The sequence below is a fragment of the Scardinius erythrophthalmus genome (assembly GCF_964197995.2).
Source record: "Scardinius erythrophthalmus genome assembly, chromosome: 24".
NCBI lineage: Eukaryota > Metazoa > Chordata > Actinopteri > Cypriniformes > Leuciscidae > Scardinius > Scardinius erythrophthalmus.
Window position 1 is genome coordinate 22,260,390 of NC_138244.1, and position 27,632 is coordinate 22,288,021.

Consider the following 27,632-nt stretch of genomic DNA (forward strand, 5'->3'; position numbering starts at 1 on the left):
TGATTGTTACAGTTACACTGAAACTATTTCTTGGCTCTGATCTGTGAAGTTGAACCGCGGTCACAGGCACGCGCGCGCGCGCTCGTGTTCTCGTGCACTGCTGTGTGATCTGACTGACAGAGTTGAAGTGGAGTTTCGTCGTCCACGTTGAGCGGCTTCATTATGAACACAGATTATTCTTAAACAACAGCCTGTGCAACGCAGAGTGTCTGTTTTCAAAGGTAAAAGACTTAATATAATGCTGTTTTTATTTTCGTTCAGTTTGATGAGATTGTGTTTTACTGTCGCGTCTGTGCTTGAGTTCTCAGATGAACGTCAATTGATCAGTCTGAAGTCTGATAAAGTTTTGCTTTCATTCAACGTGTTTCTTTTGTCTAGAAGCTAGAATAGCTTGGTTTTGTTTGTAGTATTGCCATTTCACTACTAAAAGTTGCCGCTAAATAAACTTCATGTAGCTTTAGTTTGTACGACATTTTGATATATTTAGCCATGAAACATTTTACATCGGCAGATCATATGTCATAGATATTTATGAATTGTAGGCTATCAGTCATTTGTGTCTTTTTAAGTGCTTTTTCATCTTTCCATTATGGATGTACCGTAAATAAATCTATCACAGGTCACGTGTCAGCTTTTTTAACCATGAGTATCCATTTTTAACCATGAGACCCTGTGTATCTCAGGGATATTTCATAGCGTGTATCACATTACTAATATGGTACTGCTATATTTAAGTGCATTAAGGCATCTTTACACATGTCAAATTTACACCACAATGGTGGAACAGAAACGCTTCTAAACTGGCATTTAGGCGTCTTTACAAGGGCTGTTTAATACTGCTCAGAGGTGGCATTGTTGTAACTGTATTGATTCTAGGTGGGTCAGAGCAGGCATGGTTTAGTCTGGCTTTTATGCAGCATTGCATCTTTACACTGAATTGTGAGCAGGCACAGAGCAGCCTTAACTTGTCTGTGTAAAGATGCGTCAACGGACAAGTTAAGGCTGCTCTGTGCCTGCTCCAAATTAAGTGTAAAGATGCAATGCTGCATAAAAGCCAGACTAAACCATGACTAGTATCAAATCTTACTGTAGTAATTGCTGTCGCTGTGTATTTATTCCCATCACACACATTTATTCCACCTCTGAGCATCAGGCCGTCCGTGTAAAGAACGCCAGAAGTGCTTCTACGCCACCTTTGCAGTGTAAATTTGGTATGCGACTTCAGCGTGAGAACGTAAAGTGTTTTCGTTTCAATACCCTACGCCAAACTAGCGTTTTACATTTTAAAGGTGAATAATTGCTGGTCTTTCCCATGAGATAGTGTTTCGTGCTGAAACCTTGAACTTCGGAAGGACAGGATGCATTGTGGTCACCAGCTTACTTCCTTACCTTCTTTCAGAGCGCGAGGTGTGGCCCACGCCGGTTTCCACTTTAGTCGACTGCTCTTGTGTGTAATAACAAACACTTTGGCATGCCCTTAAATCTCCTATCGTGTGCAAGGTGTTGCCAGAAGTCAGTGGGTTAGGCCTAGATGTTCTTTTTGAGTTGAACTCAAATATATTTAGAGGAAGTGGGGCGACAGAGCATGTGTTTCTGTTTCTGAAACCCTCCAGTGAGAACTAATGAACCACAATCTCACTGACATGTAGCCTATGGTCTGCTGCGCACATGTGCATCCTCACAAAGTCTTTAACAATTTGTATATATATATATATATATATATATATTATATACACTGCCGCTCAAAAGTTTGGGATCAGTATGATTTTATGTTTTTGAAGTCTCTTTGGCTCACCAAGGCTGCATTTATTTAATCAAAAAAAAAAAAAAAACAGTATTAGTGTGAAATATTATTACAATTTAAAATAACTGTTTTCTATTTGAATATATTTTAAAATGTAATTTATTCCCGTGATCAAAGATGAATTTTCAGCATCATTACTCCAGTCTTCAGTGTCACATGATCCTTCAGAAATCATTCTAATATGATGATTTGCCGCTCAATAAACGTTTATTATATTATTATTATCAATGTTGAAAACTAATGTAAAAAAACTAAAAAAAACAGGATTCTTTGATTAAATAGAAAGTTCAAAAGAACAGCATTTATCGGAAATAGAAAGCTTTTGTAACTTTGTATACACTACTGGTCAAAAGTTTGGGGTCAGTAAGATATATTTTCATGGGGGGGAGGGGGGTAAAATAAATTAATACTTTTATTCAGCAAGGATGCATTAAATTGATCAAAAGTTAGGACTGTAAGGGCATTTACAATGTCACAAAAGATTCTAAATTAAATAGAACTTTCTGTTCCTAAAATACTCCAGTTTATTATTTTTATTTTCATGTTTCCAGATTGATAATAAGTTTTTTGAGCATCAACCTATAATAATGATTTCTGAAGGATCATGTGACACTGAAGACTATTCAAATAGAAAAGTTTTTTTTGTATATAATATACAAAAAAAAACTTTTCTATTTGAATAGTCTTCAGTGTCACATGATCCTTCAATATATATATATATATATATATATATATATATATATATATATATATATATATATATATATATATATATATATATATATATATATATATAATGCAGCATTGTTGAGCATAAGAGACTTATTTTAAAACCATTAAAAATCTTACTGATCCCAAACTTTTGAATGGCAGTATATATATTATCAAATTTAAATTTATGTTCCTGTTACACTTAATTTTTCTGGTTAAATAACCATTACACAAAAATAGAGACCAAACAAATACAACTACCAAAATAATAACTAAAGGCAGTAACAATTTAAACAATGCATATGAATTGTGAAGTAATATTCTGATTTTCTTTTCATAATAGCCAGCTTATTTTCATCAGTCATCAAGCGTGGACACACTGGTCACAGACACGAAGAATTACCTTTAATTTCACCAAGCTAATCGCTCACTAAAACCCCCACAGTCATCATGTTTTCAGACCATTTCAAGTTTGATTTTGACGTGACATAAAGTGGCTGAGTTATTTATTTACTTTTTAATTAATCTTAACCGCCACCCCCCACCCCCACCACCCCATTAATCTTCGCCATCAAACTCACCGCACGCTTTTTGTTAAAGGTCAATGGGCTCCGGGGAGGCAAGAGAGACGCGGACTTTAGGAAAACAAATGACTTTTAAACTTTTTAATGTCACATTCTGTAATATTTGCGTCGTTTTATTTATGTAATATCAACTATGTTATCGTCCAGTTTTGAGGAGACACCGCCTCCCTTGCCTCCTCGGATGAAACGCCTCGGTGTATGAAATACTCTATTAGATCATCTGGGAAGAAAAGAACGTGTTGCAGCCTGTCATCTAATAGTAGGTTTGTGGCTTCGTTTTTTTCCTGCGGCTTTTAGAAAACTGCGGTTTAAAAGTGACGTGAGTCAATTCTTGCTCATGAAATGATCTGTCATTAACAAATCATATTTGGCTCATTTTGACCTTCAACCTTTTAAAGTTTTCAAGATATCTACAGCTGTCAAACTTTCAGCGGAAATCTGCCGTTCTGTAGGTTCTTCCGCCAGTGTTCTGTGGTGCTATTGGTGGTCTACCATTTTTCATTATGCTCGGTCAGATGATAACACTGCAAAACGGTTGTGACATTAAGATACGGTTCAGGCAGTCTTACGTTCTTCAGAAATACACTTTTCATTTAGTTGAGAAGGCCACTTGAGTTTTCCCCGGGGAAGAGTCCGGGGGGGAACTGGGTTTATAGGAAATAGGCTGAGCTATTTTAACAGAATATTACTATTGTTAATTTGCCAGACTTGGGCAACAAACAATGAACGTGTTTCTCATTGTTTTATGGCTTACGTATTCTGATCCATCAATTAAAATAATAAGATAATAAGAATTTTCAATGTATTAAAAGGTTAATTCACCCAAAAGGAGTAGCCTATACTAAGAAAGTATTATTGTTTATTCCTTTTTTCTCTGCTCTGGAATTGGTTGACTGGCTTTTTTAGGGTATTGGTACGTAATAAGGCTTATCAAGTTATATTTTTAATTAGTAAATCAACTGTTTGTATCTCAGGGATATTTCATAGTGTGTATCACATGCTAAACTTGTCATGCTGCTGATTGTTTGAGTAGTTTTTGGCATTGAATCAGAGAAGGGATGTCATAATGCACTGCAAACAGTCCAAACTTGTTCTCTGCAAAGCTCAGAAGATCCATTGCATACAAACGAGAAACTTGCTCGAGATCTTACAAAACACCCATTTATTTATAGTACGTGTATTGTAATTTATTGCTTGTTTGAGTTTCGGTGAGATTTCTGTATAGTTTGGCTTTGCAACTTCGAACTATGTGGTTGGACTTTCCACGGACTGTGAGAACTTCAAACCTAAAGTGAAAAGGATGCATCTAAACCTTCACAGTTTATTGAATTTAGCCAACATGGGGAAGTTCAAGTACTCGGTTCTCAAAACTAACCCGAAGCAGTCCATGAATGGTGATTCTTCACACTTTCATGTAAACTGTAGTGCGTCTCTGGCTGCGTATTGCTCTTGTTGGTTGTTGCATGTGTGAGTATTGGCTTCTGCCAGGAAAAACAGCTGAACTGAGCACAGATCGGCGTTCAGGATCTTTCTCCGTCAGCACCTTTCCACTGCCCTCCTGCCACTGACCTGTGATTGATGCAAAGCAAGCACTCCTGCCGTGCAAACGTTGGCGGTGGCACACCTGTATTCCTTTGGCTGAACACCAAATGGCATTTTAAACAGGATCGAACTGTGGATTTAGAGTTGGCATTCAGTTTTAAAGAAGCAGTGATGCACAATTTAGACGTGCAAGTGAAAAATCCATTGGTTTGATGCAAATGGGGATTAAAAAAATTAACATTTAAACATATAAACATTTGCACAACAAAGACCATGAGCTTCTCAGATAATTACTAAAATTGTGCCACTGGTTTTGTCTGAAACATCAATTAAAAATGGCTGCATCCTAGTGCACTTATAATTGCAAGCATGTGGTTATTTGTTTAGATGTGCGGTGCGGGTGACCTCTCTGTATTTAGTTTCATGAGAAAATTTAAACTGCTTTGGCTTAACCTTCATTTGAATAGTGTGGAGGAAAAGTCACAATATCACGAAAAACCATTTATTGCTTTTGTCCAAAAGGATAGACGTTTATGCAGGCATTGCAATAATCCTACTTGTAGTGGCCCACATTTTTAATCCCATGATTTCTGTCAAGCCATTAAGTTCCCCGACTCATAGACAAGACTGCGGTAAATAAATTATGCTTGCATCTCTTGCAAGCTTTGACCTGTTTTCCCTGGTCAGCTCATAGGAGACGTAATGTTTCTCAAAGAAGCCTTTCCCTGTCGCAGTAAATGAAAGTGTTTTGGCTGCAGATCAAGTCTTAAGACTGATCTGTTTACTGAGGCACATTTGACTTCTCACGAGGGTGGTGATACGTGCAGAGAGCATTCGGATAGTGCTATTCCTTCCTTACCATAGACAACATGGTGTTAAAACTAAAATCCTGTTGTTATTTACTCTAACCCAATCCAAATCTATATACTGTAGGCCATTTTTATTTCTTCCATGGAACATCAATATAGTGTTAAAGGAATAGTTCCTCTCAAAACAAAAATCCTCTCATTATTTACTCTAACCCAATCCTAATCTGTATGATTTTATTTCTTCCATTGAACATAAAATGAGGAATGCTGAATAATATAATGACCCTTCTTTATCAAATAGCATTTCTATTTGTGTCATCCACAGAAGAAACAAAGTCATATTGATTTTGAATAAAATGAAGGTGAGTAAATGATGACAAAATTAGCATTTTTCCTTGAATTATTCCTTTAATACATTTAGCAACCAAAGAACATTCAGCTCACTTATCGATTTAGGAGCTTAAAACAATGACAGAAAAAATGTGCACAGTACAAACCGTTAGGAGTAAAGGTTAAAACAAAATGTGTGAGTGAAGAGTGAAGAGAAGTTTGAAAGGGAAACTTGGGTTTCCATTTATACGATCTAATGTTTTGAATAGGACAGGTGGTTAAACAGAGAAAGGTGCCCATGTGTCTCAGCAGAGCAGTTGTCTGGTGAACTGTAGACTGTAAGAGTCCACCTGTCCACAGAGAGCGTGAACTAACAGACCTCGCTAGTTTTCAACACATGGTGGTGAGTATCAGCTGCGTCAGTTCTGCTCTGTCAACTTCTGATTACATGCTGTCGCCACAGAGTTTCACAGGACTAAGTAACTTTTCCTTTGAGTTAATTTGAATCCTCTTAAATTATCCAAGTTGATCAAATACATTTTGTTTCTAGAATCTAATTGGTCTAACTTTTGAGTCACACTTTTGAGTTACATTTTTATCCAAAGTGACTTAAAAGGATAGTTCACGCAAAAAAAGAAGAAAATTTTATCATTAATGACTCACCCTCATGTCGTTCCAAACCCGGAAGACTTTCGTTCATCATTTGAACAAAAATTAAGATATTTTTAATGAAATCTGAGTGATTTTTGTCCACCCATTGACAGCTATGCAACTACCACTTCGACGCTTCAAAAAGTTCATAAAGAGATCTGAAGATGAATGAAAGTCCTACAGGTTTGGAACAACATGAGTGAATGATGACAAGAGTTTTCATTTTTAGGTGAATCATCCCTTTTAGTTTCAGTTAGCCTAATTTATTAATGGTTTAGTCTGCCTGCCCTGAAGTTGTAAATATGGGTGTCTTGCTTTAGGCCATAATGGGGAGGGCTTTATGGATTGAACCTACAACCTTTCATTTACCAGCTCAGTTGTTTAACTTCTTTGGCCACCTTGCATAAATGAAAATTAACTTGCTGCTTAATTTTTTAGCAATTTTCTTGTAAAAGCTTGGGTTTGTGAATGAATCTGACTAGAGAACCATACATTGGGTCATCTACATGGGAGGGCAAAGGCTGAATTGATGGCCTGCACAGCAAAGTGGTGGGTTGTTGTTGGGTTGCCTATGTGACTTCAGTCTTGATCTTCTTGCATGTTACATGAGTTTGTCCAGCATTTTTCCCGACAAGACTGTTGGACTGAAAAAGAGTGCTTGAAGAATTAGCTGACATAACAGCACTTGTCTGTTTTTGGCTCTTGATGGATGTGCATTTGTGCAACCTCACCTCACATGGGTGTCTCTCAGCTTCTGGCAGACTTTGGATGAATGTTGTAATATTGGTGGAATGTGGATTCCTCGGATCATTTTCATGCGTTTAACCCAAAGAGACCTGAAGGTGGATCAGTAGAGGAATAGTAATGTCAGCAACACTCAGGGAACATGTTTCCATGTATGTGTACCAGTTGGCTCAAAAGTCTTCTGTTTTGTTCCTTTTGCAGATTTTGAGATGAAGAAGGACATTGATACGCTAATAGCTGAAGAACGGGCTGAAATCATCAACAAATATGAGAAGGCAAGTTACATCCTTTCAGTAGTCTACCTTCTGACTTTCTATAGTTGTTGACCTAAGTTTTGGAGTTTGACTGGTTGAGCCAATGTCCAGGAAACTGGTTAATGAATGTCCCTGACCTTCAGTGACATGGACAGCAAGGCATGCTGTCAAAATAGCACAAGTAAAGTAGTAGGCTAAGTAGCCATTAAAGTGATAGTTCACCCAAAAATGAAAATGATCCCATGATTTACTCACCCTCAAGCCATCTTAGGTGTATATGATAGGTGTAGGTGTATCTTCTTTCAAACACAATCTAAGAAATATTTTAAAAATATCCTGGCTCTTCCAAGCTTTATAATGGGAGTGAATGGGGGACGAGATTTTACAGCCCAAAAAAATGCATCCATCCATCATAAAAGTATGCCTTGCGAAGCGATGCGTTTGTGCATATTTAAATTTTTATTAGCTATATTAACTAGCTACAGGCATACTGCAAAGTCGACTTGCGCCACAAGAGTAACTCTGACACGATGTATGACGTAGGATGTAGGAGTATCTTAGGTTTAGACGCCTCTCTCGGTTTAAACGGCAACAAACTCAAGCTCCTCTTCTCTTATATTGAAATCTTCCAACATTTCTCTTTAAAATGTCTCGTTTTAGACTTCTAATTCGTGACCGGTGTTTTGTTTTGCTCTATCCTCTGAGTCTGCGCTTCAGCGTTGGTCATTACGTCATGCGTCGGGTCAGGAGTTACTCTTCCGTCGCAAATCATTGCGTACGGCCGTCTGCTGGAAGCTAGTTATTATAGCTAATAAAGTTTTAAATATGGATATTTTTCTTACAAAAACCCATCACTTCGCTTCAGAAGGCCTTTATTAACCCCCTGGAGCCATGTGGATTATTTTTTATGATGGATGGATGCATATTTTTTGGCCTTCAAAATCTCGCCCCCCCATTCACTCCCATTATAAAGCTTGGAAGAGCCAGGATATTTTTAAAATATAACTTTTAAAACTTTTGTGTTCATCTGAAAGAAGATAGTCATATACATCTTGGATGGCTTGAGGGTGAATAAATCACGGTATAATTTTCATTTTTGGGTGAACTATCCCTTTAAATCAGATGTCTTTGCAGTACATACGAGGACAGTCCTCTTGGGAGAGGCCAAGATTTGGGGTACGCCACTGCTGGGAGTAAACTAGGGTTGAGTGTCTTGCTCAAGGGAATGATTGTGATAACTCATGGATCAACAATCCCAGATATTTAACCACTAGACTACACCTCCCAAAAAGTTGCTGCAATTTGCTGATCTTGGCAAGGAACAACTTTCCTTAGAGATGCTGCACACAACTGATGTAAGACAAGTTATATAAAGGCTGCTGATGTATAATATGTGGGTAAAGGTAGATGTGGTTCATACTGTGGTCATTTTTCTGGGGATAGATTGTGGCTGTGTCTGCCTCACTTCCCAGTCATGACTTCACAGACAGTGGTTTTGTCGGAATGTACCACCTAAGGAAATGTTTCAGACTACAGAGGCATAAAACATCACGTCTAATGATCTAAAACTAATTTAAAATCATTTTAAATACATACAAAGCTTTTGATAAAACCAAAAATATGTTGTGACCACAGTGTGTTTCTCAGTATTAATGGAGTTTCTTCTACTCCACAAATGTCCCCATCGGATGCCATTTTGTCTTTATTGTGTGTAAACTGTAGACACAGGGTTGTGGGATATCATGGGCACTGAGGGTATATCTATCTATGCTGCCTTTAAAAACCTGTCCATAAAAAGGTCAAAACTTAGCAGACAGGATGTTATGTGAGCACTGGATCCAGACAAGCCGTAGTGCCTTCGTACCTCCATATACAGCTTACGAAGGCAGCGAGTTTTAGCTTTCAACAGCCACAATCTTTTGAGGAGGAAGCGTCCTGATGGACAACAGCTGGATGTCATGCTTGCTACACTGACTACAGTCTGCATGGAAATTCTCAGCGTACTTAAGATACCTTTAGATAAGTGTGTGGAGTTTATACAGATAAGGAATTCAGGATTATACAGAGAAATCACTCTGTTAGAATAAATGATGGATTATGGGAGTTTTTTGTATCCCCATTTAATTGGATATCTGGATTGTTCTATACAGAGTTTGAGGTGTTTTCAAATGTTTTTCTTGCCTTTTACTGTGTCATGTTGTTATTTGATTCTCAATCGTCTCTTGGATTGAGGGTCTTTTGCCTTTGCTCCAGTTTCTCAGTGTGTTTGTTGGGCTGATTGCAGGGCAGGCACGAGGGTGTGCACATTAAGCCCTGGGAGGATGCCGACTACAGCGTCTACAGGGTCACAGACCGCTTCGGTTTCCTGCAGTAAGTCTCGCCTGTCCTGGCAGTTTTGCCACTCGGTCTAACAAGACGATGACCTCTTTCCTTATTTGAAGATGTTAAAGGAAAAGTTCACCCAAAAATGAAAATTTTGTCATTAATTTCTTACCCTCGTATGTCGTTCCAAACCCGGAAGACATTCGTTCTTCGAAACACAAATGAAGAAATTTTTGATGAAATCTGAGAGCTTTCTGTTCCTCCATTGACAGCTACACAACTATCACTTTGACGCTTCAAAAGTTAATAAAGAGATTGTAAAACTAATCCATTTGAATTGAAAGGTTTAGTCCACATTTTCTGAAGAGGCTCAATTGTTTATATGATGAACAGACTGAATTTTATTCACATATAAACATTCATCAACTCACACATCAGTGGTGGTAAACAAAGGCTCAAGCATGTTTGCTTGACGTGCGAGAACCAATGAGGTTCATTCTCGTGTTACACAGCACGTTCGAGTTTCTGCGAGAACCAATGAGGTTTGTTTTCGCGTGTCAAGCAGGTTCGGTTGAGCTTCGGTTTATGTTCGCTGATCAATGTTAAAGCTGAAGTCATACTATACTCTGACAGAACAACATAAATCAGCTGGTTTTAGAAAAAAAACCTGTGCTTCTACTAGGGCTGCACGATACTGCTACTGTGGAGATTAGTTTCCTCTCGACGTGGGCAAAAAATTTTGGCACGACTTAGTGACACCGTCACTTATGTTCACATATCGCGTTTTTTCCGCGTGCAAATTCGTTGTTTCAAAATGGAAGCATATTTACCCAGGCCCACCTATGCTGTGACGAGATGAGAACATCTCAACTTTTCAGAATTACGCAAGCTCACGCAGGTTGCATAGCAACGACAGACGCAAGCGCTTCTGGAAAGGAGATAGCGGCGCAGCCGCGCTTTCCATGCGTTTTTAGACGCGATATGTGAACGGCCTCTTTCATAGTACCTGCGTTTATGACACGTCTTTTCTATTGAAGCCAAAATATTGCCATATTTCAGACGTACAGTTCTATTTAGGTACAGGTTCTTCGCTGTTGTCATTTTCCTCGCTTGTCTCTGTTCCCGCCATTTGTTTTTATTTTCCACTCTCTGCTCTGAGCCAGTTCCCCTTTGGGCCCGATCTAGCCAATAGCATAATAGCACCAACTGGGGAGGCGGGTATAAAGATAGTAAGGCCCCATTTGATTGGTCGAATTTGGATAAACAACCTATAAAATAAATGGCACATAAAATAAATGCAATTTATCGCACCTCTCTGCGATACGGATATCGCATATACTATTATCGCGATAACGATAATTTTTCGATATATTGTGCAGCCCTAGCTTCTACCTCCACCGAGAGCCTGTTATTTGTTTTGCAAAAATTCACCGCTATCGGTTCTTCTAGTCCAATCGGCGCAAGGCTGTGTGAGATCTAATTGTCAATCACAGTTCGTGCACGCCACAGATCCCCCCCTCGCACACATAACAATATCACATGCACACGCCTGAAGTTCGAAGCGTGATGGCGGAGAGAAAATTTACAAGCTTTAAATTCCTCTGTTAACAACCAGAGCTAGGAGGTCCAAAACAACCAAGGAAAAGAAAATTACGCTTTGATGCTGAAGAGACGGGCGCGTTCATAGAAAATCTGGTGCACACGCACTGACGAGCACAAACTCGATGTGAGGGTGTTTGTTGGTTGTGGGGGAGGGGCATGAGAGTTGTAAACATTAAAAACATTTTTTTTTTTTTGCTTTAATATGTGGATAAAAGCCTAAATTAAATCTGTTCATCATATAAAGCGATCTAGTCTCTTCAGAAAATTTGGACTATACCACTCAATTCATATGGATTAGTTTTACGATCTCTTTATGAACTTTTTGAAGCATCATAGTGGTAGTTGTGTAGCTGTCAATGGAGGAACAGAAAGCTCTCAGATTTCATCAAAAATACCTTCAGTTGTTTTTTTCCGAAGATGAAAGAAAGTCATACAGGTTTGGAACAACAATAGGGCGAGTAATTAATGACAGAATTTACATTTTTGGTTGAACTATCCCTTTAATTGCTCAACTGTGTTGTCAAAGAATATGTGCGAACTATTACGCCTGACTGTGAACGCTTGAACAGTGTTGTCAGGATTGTGTTTCATAAGTCCACAGTAAAATCCTCCAATGAATCTTCTGAATTTTTAAATACAGATTTAACAACCATTTACCCTTTATACTTTCTTTCCAGTGAAAAGGAACTGCCAACACCAACCGCAGTGGAGGAGAAGGTGACATTAGGATATCAGCTTTTCAATATTTGTTAAATCTATGGCAAAATTCATTTTAAATAAGTTAACCCGTTGAATTATGGTGTCTACTATATACAATTTTTATTTTTACTTTTAAACCAACATGGGTGTTTAGCTTTAACCATTTCCTGTTTCTCTGTATGACTATCCTCTTTGTTTTAGGTACATTTTAAGACTAAAATTCAGTATGCTCTGTCTCTAGTACAAACTCCAGGAGGTCGAAAGAGAGGAAAAATGGGTTAAGATGGTGAAAAAGTGGGAAAAGTACCAAAACAGTGAAAAGGTAACTTGTACATTTGATTGTTCCAGCTTTAATTGGATTCCTATATAGAAATATTGAACATTGTCTTTTATCATATTGCTGCCATTATATTCACAAGGCAGTGTTTAAAGAGGTTCACATGTCTGGCATTATGGAGATCCAAAAATAAATCTCGCCATCTATTTGTTTCCCATGTGCATTTTGCAGATGATGAAGCGGGTGTACAAGGGGATTCCCTTGAAGCTGCGCGGTCAGGCCTGGGCTCTGCTGCTGGATGTGGAAAAAGTGAAACAGGCAAACTACAGGAAGTACGAGGTAGGAGCTTTGCAAGGATCGTCTGTTTGGGTTCCAGTTGCTCCTTTGAGTTAAAAGTGTCTGTTTGATGTTCGTTCATTCAGTGACTCACTTGTTTGGGTTTTACTTTGTCCTGTGTGATTGTTTGGGTTTAAATTAGCCAGACGTGTTTTGTCTCTGCCCTCTTGGCGCAACAATGTTTTAATTTCATAACAAAGGTTTTCTGCTTTGCATGGTTTGTATAATCTAACAACTCTTACATAAAAGTTCCTTGGTATTAAAGGGATAGTTCACCCAAAAATGTAAATTCTGTCATTAATGACTCGCCCTCATGTCGTTCCCCCGTAAGACTTTCGTTCTTCAGAACACAACTGAAGGTATTTTTGATGAAATCTGAGAGCTTTCTGTTCCTCCATTAACAGCTACACAACTACCACTATGATGCTTCAAAAAGTTCATAAAGAGATTGTAAAACTAATCCATATGTATTGAGCGGTTTTAGTCTAAATTTTCTGAAGAGACTAGATCGCTTAATATGATGAACAGATTTAGATTTAGGCTTGAGTAATTAATGACAATTTTCATTTTTGGGTGAACTATACTTTTAACATAAAAACATATACCAAAAGAGAAAACAAAGTTTCCAGAATAAGCTGTAAATGAGACCAGACTTTATGCCGCAAACCAAAAGTCTGATTAATTGGGACTATGTAGTGTAACGTGTAGTGTAAACTATATACACTACCATTCAAAAGTGTGGGGGCAGTAAGACTCTTTTTCTTTTTTTCTTTTTTTTTAAGAAATGAATACTTTTATTCACCAAAGACACATTAACTTTATCAAATATGACAATAAAGACATTTATAATGTTACAAAAAATTAATTATTCACTATTTATCAAAGAATCCTGAAAAAAAAGTATCAGAGTTTCCACAAAAATATTAAGCAGCAATTTATTTTTAAATTGATAATAATCAGAAATGTTTCTTTAGCAGCAAACCATCATATTAGAGGGTTTCTGAAGGATCATGTGACACAGAAGACTGGAGTAATGATGCTGAAAATAAAGCTTTACCATCACAGGAATAAACAAAAATTATTTCACATTGTAATAATATTTCACAGTATGTTTAATGTCACAGTACTATTTAACTGTATTTTTGATCCAATAAAAGCAGCCTTGGTGAGCAGAAGAAACTTCTTTCAAAAACATTTAAAAATATTACCAACCCCAAACTTTTGAACGGTAGTGCAATTACTACCATCTTGTACTTGCCTTTATCTGATGATACAGGTACTTTTTTGTTTCCAGTCATTGCAGAAACTGTAGAGCTCAAGATTTATATTTACGAGTATCTATATCTGAATTTCTAAATATATCTAGGTGCCGCTGAAATATTTATAACTTGTTTACTGCTCTGATGGATGATTAAAAAAAAAAAAACAGAAGTGTTCCTCTTAAATCGAAACCAGTGGCTATCAAGGTATGAATACAGCAATACACAGTGTGTACTTCAGTAAAAATCAGTCATCTGGTAATTTGTTAAATGTATAAAAGCATTACTAATCAACACTTTACTGACAATGTAAAAAAAAAAAAAAAAGATTCTCCTATCAGTTTAATATGCACAGATAACCATTAGTAAGCCATTTGTTCATTGATTTTCAGAGTACTGGATGAACATTGATGCTTCAAAAATGTACTTGAGCAGTTTTTTGGATCAGCCAATGGCATGAGTTTGGGAGGTGACTCTGTTTGACTGACCAATGGCAGATGGACATTGTTTGGGAAATCTTTTTTAAAAATGTCACTGTTTATCTGTCGAAAGGATGTTTTTTTACCTGTTCATTTAATTAAAAGCAGTCTGTAGTGTCTGCAAAACTCGAAATTGTTTATAACATATGCATTATTTCGAATCATTTTTGTTTTTATGTTGTTGCAGACAATGAAGGAACAAGCCAAGAAGTATTCAACCGAAATCAAGCAGATTGACCTTGATGTCAACAGGACCTTTAGAAACCATATCATGTTCATGGAGCGCTTTGGAGTCAAGTAAGATATTGCGTGAATGAATACATGCACATACAAAATCTAGTTTTATCTTCGTTTCACTCAAGGTCTGTTTTACATTGTACTTTTTTGTAGTGTGTGTGGGTGTGTGTTACCCAGACTTTTGTGTTGAGATGGTTCTTAAATGAGGTGTTCAGACCTTGTAAACCAAAACAAGAGCAACTTCCTCTTTGTCACTGCGTTTTTGTTCGGCTTCCTGTTTCTGTGAGTGGCCTAACAGGAAATGACACAACCGGTGACTCGTTACCATTATGCCCAGAATAAATATATACTTTGATGTTGTCCATAACAACTAAAGTTTTGCCACAGTGTCATAAAAAAAACTATTTCCTTTTGCGCCGGACAATCATAAAGAACCACTTGGGATTGTATATCCTCTTAAGAATGGACAGATGTCAAAAAAAAAAAAATTTCTGTTTTTAAACTGCCAACGAGTCAATCATGGCTTTTTAACAAAACGTAGGCCAGATGCTCTTCAATAACCTTTCAGTAAATTTGACATTTAACAGTGTTTTCCCTCGTACTTAGAAAACTGAAATGGTCTTCAACCATCAAGGTGTGTAGACCAAAGTGCATGGTGAGGTTTCAGCCGTGTGGTTTGCATGGGTTGCACTCCCACAATAGACGTAGATCAACCACCATCCTCTTTGCACAGGCAGAGTATCTGGTGGATGGAAGCTTTGAGTAATGACTTCTACATTTTTATTAGTACAACATGGCAAATAAGAGGATATGGGGCGGAAGTGCAGTTTAACACTTCTGCTGTGTGTTTGCGTTACTCGTCAATGTTTCTACAACACACTAGACACAATTCTGCTTTCCTTTGGCTTGTTACCAAGGGTCTTGCTGTGCATTGCTAAATCTTTTTAAATCTGCAGATGCTGTGAATTATTAATGTACATCTCCTTTGGATGTGATAGCTTATGCATGAATGGACTCTTACTGCTACTGTGAGCTGGTTTCTTTCTACTGTTCAATTTGGGCTGGACCCTTAATGCTTTTTGCTCAAAATGTAGTTGGGTTACTGACAAAGAAGATGTCCATGATCAAAAAATGGAAAAATAAATCAAATTAATTTGAAAAATTTAAATATATTTTATAGTTTATTATATTTTACTTGAAAATTATACAGTTTTCTGCGGAAGCCCTAAGAGGCCATGGATTATTATTATTTTTCTTTCTTATCTTGTGATCACAACTTAATTTTTTCATGATTTCGAAATAAAGTTATTTTCTCGTTATCAAGACTTAATTTTCTCATAATCATGACACAACAAAAGTTGTTTTCTTATCACGACTTAATTTTCTCATGATTTCGACACATCAAAAGTTTTATCGTTATTACAACTTAATTTTCTCATGATCTCGACACAACAAAAGTTTTATCGTTATTACAACTTAATTTTCTCATGATCTCGATACAACAAAAGTTTTATCATTATTACAACTTAATTTTCTCATGATCTCGACACAACAAAAGTTTTATCGTTATTACAACTTAATTTTCTCATGATTTCGACACAACAAAAGTTTTATCGTTATTACAACTTAATTTTCTCATGATCTCGACAAAAGTTGTTTTATTGTTATCAAGACTTTAATTTTCTCGTGATCTCGACATGATAAAAGTTGTTTTCTCGTTATCAAGACTTAATTTTCTTGTGATTTCGACAAAAAGTTGTTTTCTTGTTATCACTAGCCTATATTTATGTATGTATTTATTGAAGACTTTATTAAGTGAAGCAAACTTTTTGCTGAAGTATTCATAACACATAAGAGCGCACAGTTTATGTCGATCAGATGCATGTGAAAGTTGTTTCAGTGTGTTTCAGAATCAATCATTATAAAAAAACTTATGTCGAGATCACAAAAAAATATAATAATCCATGGCCTTTTAAGGCTTCAATAGTTTTAAGCTAAAAAATGTCAAGTGGTGTAACGATCAAATAAAACATTTTCAAACATATTATACATAAGTTTATTTTTTAAATATTTATTGGCATAAACAACATTTGCATTAATATCATGTAGTTTTCTTAGTTTTATACTTTGCCCTGTCAAAAACAGGTCAAATTAATCTGATCTTTAGGGTTTGCAAGGATATCATCGCTATCATAATACATCATTTCCTGTTTAATGTTTTCGGTGTCACATGTCTGCCAAAACAAAGTGTGGTATAACCAACCTGCAGGAATCGATTTTGATGTCAAGTTTTTCAAATGTTGACTACGTCTCATGAATTAATAATAACAATTGTGTAAAAATAAGTATTACACTTTTTTTTTCTCGGTTTTTATTAATTTCTTTTTAATTGACATGATTGTACCACTAGATACTTTTATTTATTTGTACCACCTGGACTTTTTGCTCATACAAAAATATCATAAATTAATTTTAATTCCGAAATTGAAGACTTGAAGATTGAAGAGTTCATCATAGAAGAATCAGATTCAAACATTCTGCAGTCTGTATGAAATGTATATTTAATGTACTTTTGAATACCATATTAAGCTTCATGTCATTGACCCAATTTTTAGCCCACTATTAGTATCACATCATTAACACATTGAAACTGTAAATTTGAAATCTTGAAATCCGTTTTTGACCTGTGTTTTTTGTCCTTAACAGACAACAAGCCCTGTTCCATGTGCTGGCAGCTTATTCGGTCTACAACACGGTGAGGGACTGACGGAGTCTGAATGTTTGTGTGTAAATGTGTTATGTAACTCAGAACAGCATGTGCTGGATGAACCAGGGCGGAGGGGAAGAAGGGCAGTTCGGTGTCCTACACCGACACACATACACACACTTACCGCACTAATGGCGACTTCCCATTCACCTCTATTGTTCTTAAGTTGAGCTGAATATAATGACTACAGACCCTAACAATGAAATAAAACTTGTATTTTTATCAGTGAGTGAATAAAGACATGGCTGCATGCCAATTTGCATACTTTTCTGTATTGTATAGCATGCAAGCTATATAGGACAACTGTGTCCCAAATGGTGGCATGTTGAAAATAGTAGGTTCTATAAACCCGGATGAAATACTATTCCCAATTTTGTCTCTTTTGGGTTAATATTGCCCACAACCCCTTTTGTTTGCAAATGTATGAACTTCAAAGTTGCATAAACGTAAAATGAAAGCTGGAATACGCCAGGAAGTCTATGCCCATCATACACTATGCTATTTTCTGTGAAATTGGTCAACTCTTCACTGCACAATATCTGCAGACTGGCTCCTCCAGACAGTAAATTGTGTTGTGTATTCCAGCCTATAAATGATTTCAGATGTTTGGCTAGTTACCAGGTTTCTCAGCCTGACCAGTTGAACAGCCCAAAACCACTCTAAAACCAGCTAACAAACCAGTTTGACCTGGCTGGAAAAACCAGCTAAGACAAACAAGTAATCCAAGTCTCTTTTTTTTTATTTTTTTTTAACAGGAGTATTTTTTGCAATCGCATAATACACTGAGTACAGTAAAAATATAAATTCAAGATGGACAAAATAAGATAAATAGTGACTTCAAATTTTGATTGATTGTCTTGTTCTTGAGGACTGAAGAATAGAATCTACTTTGGAGAAAGACTAATTTCAGAGACAGTAGCCGCGTTTCCATTACCCTTCAAATTGCGCAAATTGAAATTGCGAAATAAAAATACGCTCAATGGAAACACGTCAATTTCGCAAAAACTCCCGTTTATCGCAAAAAAGTTTTTACGCTCTCATGAGGTGGTTTTTCAGGCAATTCGAAAAAGGAATATTTCGCAAAACTGCAATGGAAACAGTTTTTGCGCATTTACAGTCACCTGACTTAGAAGACGCGGTGTGTTTGAGGTCCATGTATAGCTACGCAAATAGGCCTAACAATTATTTTATATTATTTTATTTTAACATTTAATAGGCTATATTTAGAGGACGCTTTTATGCAAAAAAAGAACAAAGCTGAGTGTGGAGCGCGCACTGCATGGCACGGAGGCGCGGTCGCGAACACTTGCATTTCCCTATCAACAGTGGAAACAACTTAAAAATACTCTATCATTTCTGGTCATACAGAAAATAATAATACATTATTCTCAACTACTTTTATTTGTGTAAACTCACAAGAACAAAATAAAACGTTGTGCTTGTGTAAAGTAAAAGAAAACAATCAGACGCACTTTCATGATCTCCGTAAACTGGAGCGCGAGAACTGAAACAAATATAGGCTAAAGCTTGAAATGTCCACTTTAAAACGAACAAATTCGAATCGAAAGCTTACCTTCTGATTTTGTAATTCGAAAGGTGCATTTCTCTCTAAAAGCGCATCTGCTTAACAGCGGAGATGGAGATGTGATTTTAGCCAAAACAATAGTTTATTAATAATATTAATGGCTCTTCTCATTCAGCACTGCGGGAAAAACATCAATTCCAGGTTCTAATTTGGCCTTAGAAAACCAGTAAAATCGACATGTTTTCCATATTAATTTGTGACTATTTTAAATGTTTAATAAGGGGGCAAAAAGTCATAAACAAACATCTGAAAATTCTTCGATATTTACTTTTTTGCGCAGCAGCTGGTGTAGCCAGTTCAAATTAAAATTTTGGTGTTCCACTTTGCGTTTTAAAAAGACAACAACCGTTCATTTTTCGTTTTTCAATTACGGGTTAAAAAAAGGAAAAACGAATGGACACAAAATAGCCTATGGATCGTTTGGACAGAATACGAGACAGAGTTCTTTATTAAATTCATTAAAAAATAATAATAATTAGACTATAGGAATACTGGATTCTAAACCTCGGAGCAGAAATGAGGGCGAAACACCCAGAAACTCCATGTGTCGTTCGCATTATAAGGGTCTTTCCCTGCCATTAATGCTTGGATAACACGCCACGTCTCCTTTCATTAATAATAATAATGTCTAATGCGGTGGCTGTGATATTATATAAACCAACGTCAGTTGCCGTGATTTTGGGAATGACTTATCGCGAGAGAAAAAAGGATGTTTTAGTTGCATAACATCGGTAATGGAAACGCCGTCATTTCGCAATAGTTTTTTATCGATATTTAGATAATAGCGCAAAACATTTGCGCAAATCTGTAATGGAAACGCGGCTAGTGACTCATGTTGTTGCCCACTGGCAATGGCTGACCAGGATATGAAGACTAGCCTATTACAGAGGCTGTCGGTCTGGTGCTAATTGGACGATATGCGATTTCATTTATTTTTTGGGTACTTATTGGGAACTGACCAGCCTAAACAGAAACAATAATGGAATAATGTTTTTTATAATGATGGTTTGACAGGATGTTTGACAACTGCTGGAACATTAGACGCACACACATTTCCTTGTTTGTAAAAATTAGGAGCGTGTCAGTCTCAAAGAATCAGGAAATGGTATTCTATTCCTTTTCCTTCCCGATGTGCCTATTCAAAGTGGGTCAACTGGGCAAAAAAACAAGATGTAGGAGATGTTATTTTTCTATAGCGAAAAGCACTAGAAAGTTTTGTAATTAGGGAAATGAGCACTACTGTTTCCTTAGGGTTCAGGCCATTCTATACGTCTGAATGTTGTTTGATGTTTTTTTAGCGTAACTTACCCAGCACTGCTGGTTATGTGGTTTTGTGTAGGAAGTGAGCTACTGTCAGGGGATGAGCCAGATCGCTGCCATTCTGCTCATGTACATGAATGAGGAAGATGCGTTCTGGGCCTTATCACAACTACTGACCAATCTGAAACATGCCATGCATGGTGAGCATCTCTTGTTCTCTGTAGATAAATAGATAGATCTTTTGTTTTGTAGAAACCCGCTGTAATTATTGATACATCTCTGTCTTTCTCTGTGGTTTCTAAAAGGATTCTTCATCCCAGGTTTTCCCAAACTCCATCGTTTTCAGCTTCATCATGACCAAATATTGTCCAAACTCCTTCCCAAACTCAGGAAACACTTGGTGAGATTTCTTATTTTAATCGCAGGTTGCTTGGCTTTAACAAAATATAAGTAAAAACTTTTCAGTTTTTCATGTTGTCTTCAACTCAGGATAAGGAACAGATGTCCACTGGTATCTACACAACCAAATGGTTCCTTCAATGTTTTATTGACAGGGTGAGGCATAATTTTCATTTTCTACTTGTCAACATTTTCACTATTGTTATTTACTCTTAAAAGGTTCATAGTGGTATCGTAAGGGTACATATTACTACTCTTGGGGTGCTCTCACACCTGAGCATTTGTTTCGGAACTGGGTGCTTTTTCTCCCTTGGTTCGGTTCGTTTAGGCATATGTGAACATGGCAATGGCGCTCGGATCCGCATCAAAACAATCGCTCCAAAATCATCTGAATGAGGGGGTCTCGGCCCGATTGCAACTCTGGGGTGGTTTCATTTGAGGTGTGAAAGCAATCTGACCCTACGAACCAAAGGGTATTCTAATTCATAACGGTATATATGAATACAAATAGCAGTTTCCCATGAGTGTGCACATAATTGCGCTTCTCTGTGCGAGAAAGCTGTCCCGATGAAGCCTTGATTCCTGCTCTAGCTGCATTATAACATTTATATAGTGTTTGCGTGTCTCGACAGTTACTAATAAAGCCACAATAAGCTCATGGACCGAACTTGTCAATCATCTTGATGGATGACACAGAGGAAACTAACCAATAAGAGGACAGTTTAAACAAAAATTGGACAAATTTTGACCAAAAATAAATAGTATATTGTAAATAGTAAAAAAGTAGTTTATTGAGGGTTGATTTGTAAAGAAGGACTACACGTCTGCGCACATATATATTCAAACACGCATACCTTTGGACTGAACACGTAATGCGCATGTGTGCGACGTCTGCGTTTTCACGGGTTTGCATTTTTGAGGTTTGCGCAGAGATAACGGATAATCGTTTGCACCTTCGAAGCTATTTCAGGGTTTGCGTTCTTGAGACACCAGGCACTGTTTTGTGGCCGGAGCGTGTTAAGGGTTTTTCTGTTAGAACAGTGTTGTGTTAGCTATATAAATGAAGGTGACTTGACTTGACAGTAGTACTCGCATGTGACTTACGTAAACACATTTTGGTACGCTTTGAAAAGTTGCCTTGTGAAAGCGAACCGAACCAAGAAAATGCAACATTGTAACAAATTAAGTCCCCGTTTCGGAACAAAAAAAAAAAAGATCTATAGGTGTGAAAACACCCTTAGGTACTAATATGCACCTTTTAGGCATAGATACATTTTGAAATTGCAATCACTCTCTCTTTCTGGACCCCCTCTCCGTGATCTAGTCCAGGCCGGGACAAAAGGTTAATTTTTTTTTACCAGCAGAGTCCAAATTCTGCAACTCTTAGCTGAATATTCAGGGAAGAGAATCACGCCACTCGCTTACAGCGAGTTTTCGTGTGAAAAAGACTGGAAACATCATCTACTAAAAGTTTTATATGGCTTGGCTGAATCCCTTAGAGAATCTTATGTCAATGTTTTATTCATGTTGGAGCTCTTGCTTAGCCGGTTGATGACTTGCCTCTGTTGTTTCTACTACATAGACACCCTTCACACTCACCCTGCGTCTTTGGGACATCTACATATTAGAGGGAGAAAAGATTCTAACCGCCATGGCCTATACTCTCCTCAAATTGTACAAAAGTAAGTTAGATTTCCACTTTGGTGGATCTCTGTAGCCTAGTGGTGAAATATCTGGGCTGGTAACTGAAAGGTTGAAGGTTCAGAATCTACAATGGACAATCCATGACCTATCATTATTACAACACAGAACTGCATGATGGTTAAAGGTTGGGTTACCGACAGTTTGTAGCTATACAAATCCAATTTTGGGCAATTCAGCTATCATCATTGCACCATTGAGCATTAAATAAGGTTATATTAAATCTGAGCTGTAGCGCTCAAAAACACAAGAGTTATGGTTGTAGTAGTAAATGAGCTTCTTAGATATACTGTCAGCCAATAGTTTATAATGTTGCTATTTGGTTGGTGTAGATGTGATTATTTTGCAATGTATAAAGTCTAAAGCTTTATTCTTCCTTTCAGAGCAACTTCTGAAGATGTCTCTGGAGGACCTGAGGGAGTTCCTGCAGGACCGTATTTCTTCTTCCTTCAGCATGAGCGATGATGTTGTTATTGAGCACCTACAATCGTCTATGTCTGAACTCCGCAGGATGAAGCTTGACCTCCCTCCTCCAGGTAAAAGACAAAGTTATTTTTGTAAATGACAATATTTTGTGCTAATACCAGATAGCATAATTAAGGAAGACGTGTTCACAATGTCTACTTTACTATTCTATTCTGAATGTCTTTGGTGTCTGTAAACTTCTAAAAGTAAAGGTTCCAATAAGTACCCCCAAAAAATTTTGTTTGACAGTCTGATGCAATCAGAGAAGCTTTCACAAAGCAGTTTATATCCCTAGTTGTTTAGAAAACCATCTTTGCAGGTCTTCCAATGAAGTTGAAAGGCAAATTAAGTTATCTTACAAACTTAAAATCAAGAACAATATGACCAAATCCAGAACCTAATACAACAAAAATTATCCTTAATTAATAGAGGGTTTTTTGTTAAACCTAAGGAACCCTTGTAACAAGCTTTTTTTAAAGCACGTCCTGTAGTTAGCGCGTTAGACTGTTGACAACAAATGTCTTTTCTTGGTTTGTCTTGTAGCCAAGGGAGACGAGTTCCCAAAGATACAATTGGGTGAGGAGCGTCCAATAGTGCTGCTTCCAGTCATCCAGACTGAGTCTGTGCCCTTACCACCAGCCGCACACATCAATCAAACCTCAAACAAGCTTCAGGCAGAAGACGACACCACCACCCACAACCAGGACGGCGATAAACACATCCCTTCCATTACATCATCTTCCCCTGTTTCAAAGCATACCCACTCATCTTCCAACTCATCACTGTCACAAGCTACACCTGAAGATTCAGGGTCCACACAGAAGAATCAAGACCCTGCCCCTGTACTGAGAAATCAGCGACTCCACCCAGAACCTACACCATTTTCAACAGAAACTCTTCCGTTGAAGGGTGAATGTGTCAATAGGCCCTTATCAGGGGTGTCTGAAGACTGGCCTCCTCCGTACCAGACACCCCTAACAGATTGCTCCAGTATCCACTCTTTAAATCTCCCTGAATTACCTCCTCCACCTCTTCCCTGCACCGAACAAGGGGTCGAGCTTTTACCTTTCGAAGAGGATGCCCAGTTTTACCTTCTCCCACCTCAACCACCTCCAATTACCCAACCTTTGGATCTCATCTTAGAGGATCCATCTTCATCACCTTCCTCGTATAGATCCTATCGGCAGCTAAGCAAGTTTCCCGTCAACCTGTATGTCCCGCCATCCTCAGGTGACCGGAGGCCTTCCAACACCTCGCATTACGACAACCTCTCGGAAGAGGAGGATCAGTCTGTGGAGAGGCTGTTGGAGATGGCGGCCACATTGCCGCAAAACCCAAACTTGGGCCTCAGGAACACCACCCTTCCCTTTCCTTCAGAAGATGCCATGTCTCTTCCCCTACCACCCCCATCTATGTTCTTCTACAGCCCTGACTCTTCGCCACTCCCTCCACCTCCTCCGTGCATTGAGGAGTCAAGCCGTTGGGTGACTCCAGACTCCATTTTCCCCCACCCACCTACCAGCTTTGCAGATAGACCCTTTCTCATATCTTCCGCCCCATGCAATCAGGGGGTTGTAAACCAGACTGAACAAGATAGTGGTCAGTCACAGCCCCCAAGACTACCGCCCAAACAATCTCGACCCACAATGCTCTCTCCTGTACACTCGGATTCAGACTTCTACCGAATGCATGTTCCAAGTCACTAGTTGCTGAAATCAACCTTATCATGCAAGTACTATTGTCAGTGTGAACTGAAGGCATGTTTCCATCTTTTGGACTTTTATACTTCAATAATATGAAGTGAAAGTTTTTGTAATCTTTTAGATGTTGTGATTATTTTCTTATGTTGCAATATGTGTTATATAAGATCATAACAGGATGCTAGAATGTGTGTTTGTGTTTAATGAGTGTGTGTTTAAGGCAAACTTGTTGCGTTGAAATCCCCTTGTCTAAGGTGAAGCATCTAGTGGCAGCATTTATCAGAATCACCCGTTAGCAAGTTGAGTAAGCAGTTTTCCGGGAAGTCTTAATGTGTTGCGAAGGGATCGCTTTAATCATTTTAGAATTTAGAGGTGCAATTATTGATATTTCCAAAGGACCCTGAGATGTGACAGTCACCACTATTTTGTCTGGGTCTATATGTTGTTTTCTGAGGGGGTTCTTGTCAGTCATACAAGTACTATAGTGGCATTGGTTTTCGACTTGATGGAAGGCTGACTGCTTTTTTCAGGTTTTTCCCATTAGATTATTGTCTTTGTCTTATGTTTTATATCTTTTGTCTTATGGTTTATTTTATATCTAAGTGCAATTTTTGTGTTGTTTTTGGTTCTTTTGAAACTATCTATTTAGGAAATGTAAACAAGGATCTCACCACACCGACATAAGCAAAAGTTCCCTGGTTACAATAATTGAAAGATATTTTTCAGTGGTCCTTGATTTGCTCATAAAGGAATTTCCTTTGAAACTTCTCCATATGTAAACCTTAGTGTTATATACTGCCCTTTAGCGCCACCTTGTGAAAATGTTTACTGGGAAATACAGCCACCACAGTGAATGTTAAAATGAAGAAACTGTATATTCAAGGTCACTTTATGGCTTTATTGTGTAATTGTAAATAGAATTTGATTTGTACTTTATTTGTATTAACAGCCTATATTTAATTGCTTTTATATATTGATTCTCAGGTTAAAATGGTGTTTTAAACCCAGTTTAAAATGGCGTTTTAAGCCCAGTTTAAAGTTTATTTGGGTTTATGCTCATTTGACTTGTATTTGCTAAACTAAAAAAAAACTTTTTTGTTTTCCTCATTGCAACAGTGGAAACAATAGATAGTAAAGTGGAGTGTTTTATTTACATTATTGCTATCATCATTTCTGATTGCACATTCAGAGGTACAGTACATGACAAGCACAACGTGATAAAATATAATACCAGGATCTATTTCTTTAGAAGTGAAAATGTACATTCGCTTGCAGAAAAGCACATTAGGAACCCACACCCTTTAATTAATTTAGGCAAACCTACATCACAGATTTGCATGATTGATAATAATAGCATTTAAAGAGATAGTTCACCCAAAAATGAAAATTCTGTCACCATTTATTCACCTCAAGTTGTTCCAAACCTGTATGAATTTCTTTCTTCTGCTGAACACAAAGGACGAATATGGTAACCAAACAGGCACAGGACCCCATCAACTGTCTGGTTACCGACATTCTTCAAAATATCATCTTTTGTGTTCAGCAGGTTTGGAACAACTTAAGGGTGAGTAATGATAGAATTTAAAATCTTTGGGTGAACTATCCCTTTTAACAAGCACTTAAAGCCATTCATTTTACCATTCAACCATTATTTAACCATCTACCATAATTTAACCTTCCATAAAGGCACCATTGTCCATTATTTGCACAGGTAACCACATACAATAAGTTATATGACAAAAAGGATTGCATCTACATAGTTTGTATTGTAAACAATATTGAAGTGCAGTAATATTATGCATAATGCTTCACCAGAAGCCAGGTTAGAGTCTTTAAGTGCTATTGCGATCAGATGCAAGACTTTCACTTCACAGTGGCTGCAGTGAGAATATAACATAAGCAAGTATTGCAGGAAGGACTAAACTGAATTTTCACATTCTATTAGAAATTTCTTTGAATAGCCCCTCATCCGTAAATGTTCTGAAAGCTGCGGTTGTAGCAGAGAAAATGTATGGCTTGTAGAGGTGATGCTGTTTTTTACAGCTCGGCTCCTGAATTACAATCTCAGCTGCATGAAGAGGTTAACCTGACATGCCACACTCTCCCTCAGCTTCATTTCATCTTCTGAACCTAAAGACACACCTGGTAATCTGGTGGAGCCGTTTTCCCCGAGGATGCACGGCAAGCTGAGGAACACTTTTGAACCGATTCCACCCCAACCCTGAATGAAGGAAACGCACACATATTGGAGACTCAACATTTCAGACATGGATATTTAACTGCATCTTTAACATTTTATTGCAAAACTTTAGTGCAAAAGGTGAGTTCTGGAAGTAAAAAACTCTAACTCATAAAATAATTTATGAACCTTTAAAGACAAACCTATTGTTAATCGTTGGTATACCTGTTGGTATATGCTTTTGGTTGAAGCCATCAGTTTGCAATATTTCAACTTTTTTTAATACTTGTATTTAATAGTGGAATTTGTGCTGAAAAACTACATTACCCATGATATTGTATCGCGGCGAGGAAATCACACCAATAGAGCTTTGCAGGGAACGTCTACTCCCATGAAGCACCGTGAATTACATAATCGAGTTGGTTTCTCATTTTTGCACATATATTGTCATTGAAAACGTATCAAACCATTCACATTTTATAATGCAAAAAAAACAATAAAATTTATTTGATATATATGTGTGTGTGTATATCAAATAAATTGTATTGGTTTATATATATATATATATATATATATATATATGCATATTTTGCAATAAAATATATTGTTATATAGATGTAATTCAACTCTAATGAATAGTTTTCACCATTGTTTTTCATTTTATTGTCATTCGCAATGCTTCATGGGCTTGTAGTTCTTTCCCTCATTGAAGCCGTTAAGTGCACAACCTTGAACCTATGTCTTTTTGTCTGGAGCTTCAAACAGATGTTTGCAATGTTTTGATTCACTGCGTAGCTGGTTGGTTTGTTTCATGGCTTATAACACTTTAACAAAACGAATGGAAAAATACTTACTGAACCAACGCAGCTGAAAAAGTGGCAGGACACTAATGCAATCTATAAGGTTTTCACTTCCAAAATATGACTTACATTTTTT

At 37.4% G+C, this 27,632-nt stretch overlaps 2 protein-coding genes across 3 annotated transcripts in view; one reads left to right on the plus strand and one right to left on the minus strand.

Annotated features, from left to right (window-relative positions):
• The first annotated feature begins 12 nt into the window (after positions 1–12).
• LOC308684538 (uncharacterized protein) lies at positions 13–25,672 on the plus strand. The gene is made up of 14 exons (XM_081355791.1): positions 13–221; positions 7,377–7,450; positions 9,714–9,799; positions 12,031–12,070; positions 12,294–12,374; positions 12,561–12,668; positions 14,591–14,700; positions 17,347–17,395; positions 20,332–20,452; positions 20,558–20,652; positions 20,742–20,807; positions 22,234–22,333; positions 22,736–22,888; positions 23,361–25,672. Exons 2-14 carry the CDS (start codon positions 7,385–7,387, stop codon positions 24,521–24,523), a joined length of 2,238 nt encoding a protein of 745 aa, XP_081211917.1. The 5' UTR covers positions 13–221; positions 7,377–7,384; the 3' UTR covers positions 24,524–25,672.
• Positions 3,951–27,632, minus strand: part of uevld (UEV and lactate/malate dehyrogenase domains) — a 39,190-nt gene continuing 15,508 nt past the window's right edge. The window contains exons 12-14 of one of the 2 annotated variants that reach the window (XM_081355796.1): positions 26,660–26,738; positions 7,163–7,267; positions 3,951–7,075 (exon numbers count right to left, since the gene is read on the minus strand). In XM_081355796.1, coding sequence (XP_081211922.1) covers positions 7,245–7,267; positions 26,660–26,738 — 102 coding nt within the window. In that variant the 3' untranslated portion in view covers positions 3,951–7,075; positions 7,163–7,244. Of the gene's footprint in view, positions 7,076–7,162; positions 7,268–25,644; positions 26,739–27,632 lie in introns of those variants that run through there. The other variant, XM_081355795.1, reaches the window with a different exon arrangement.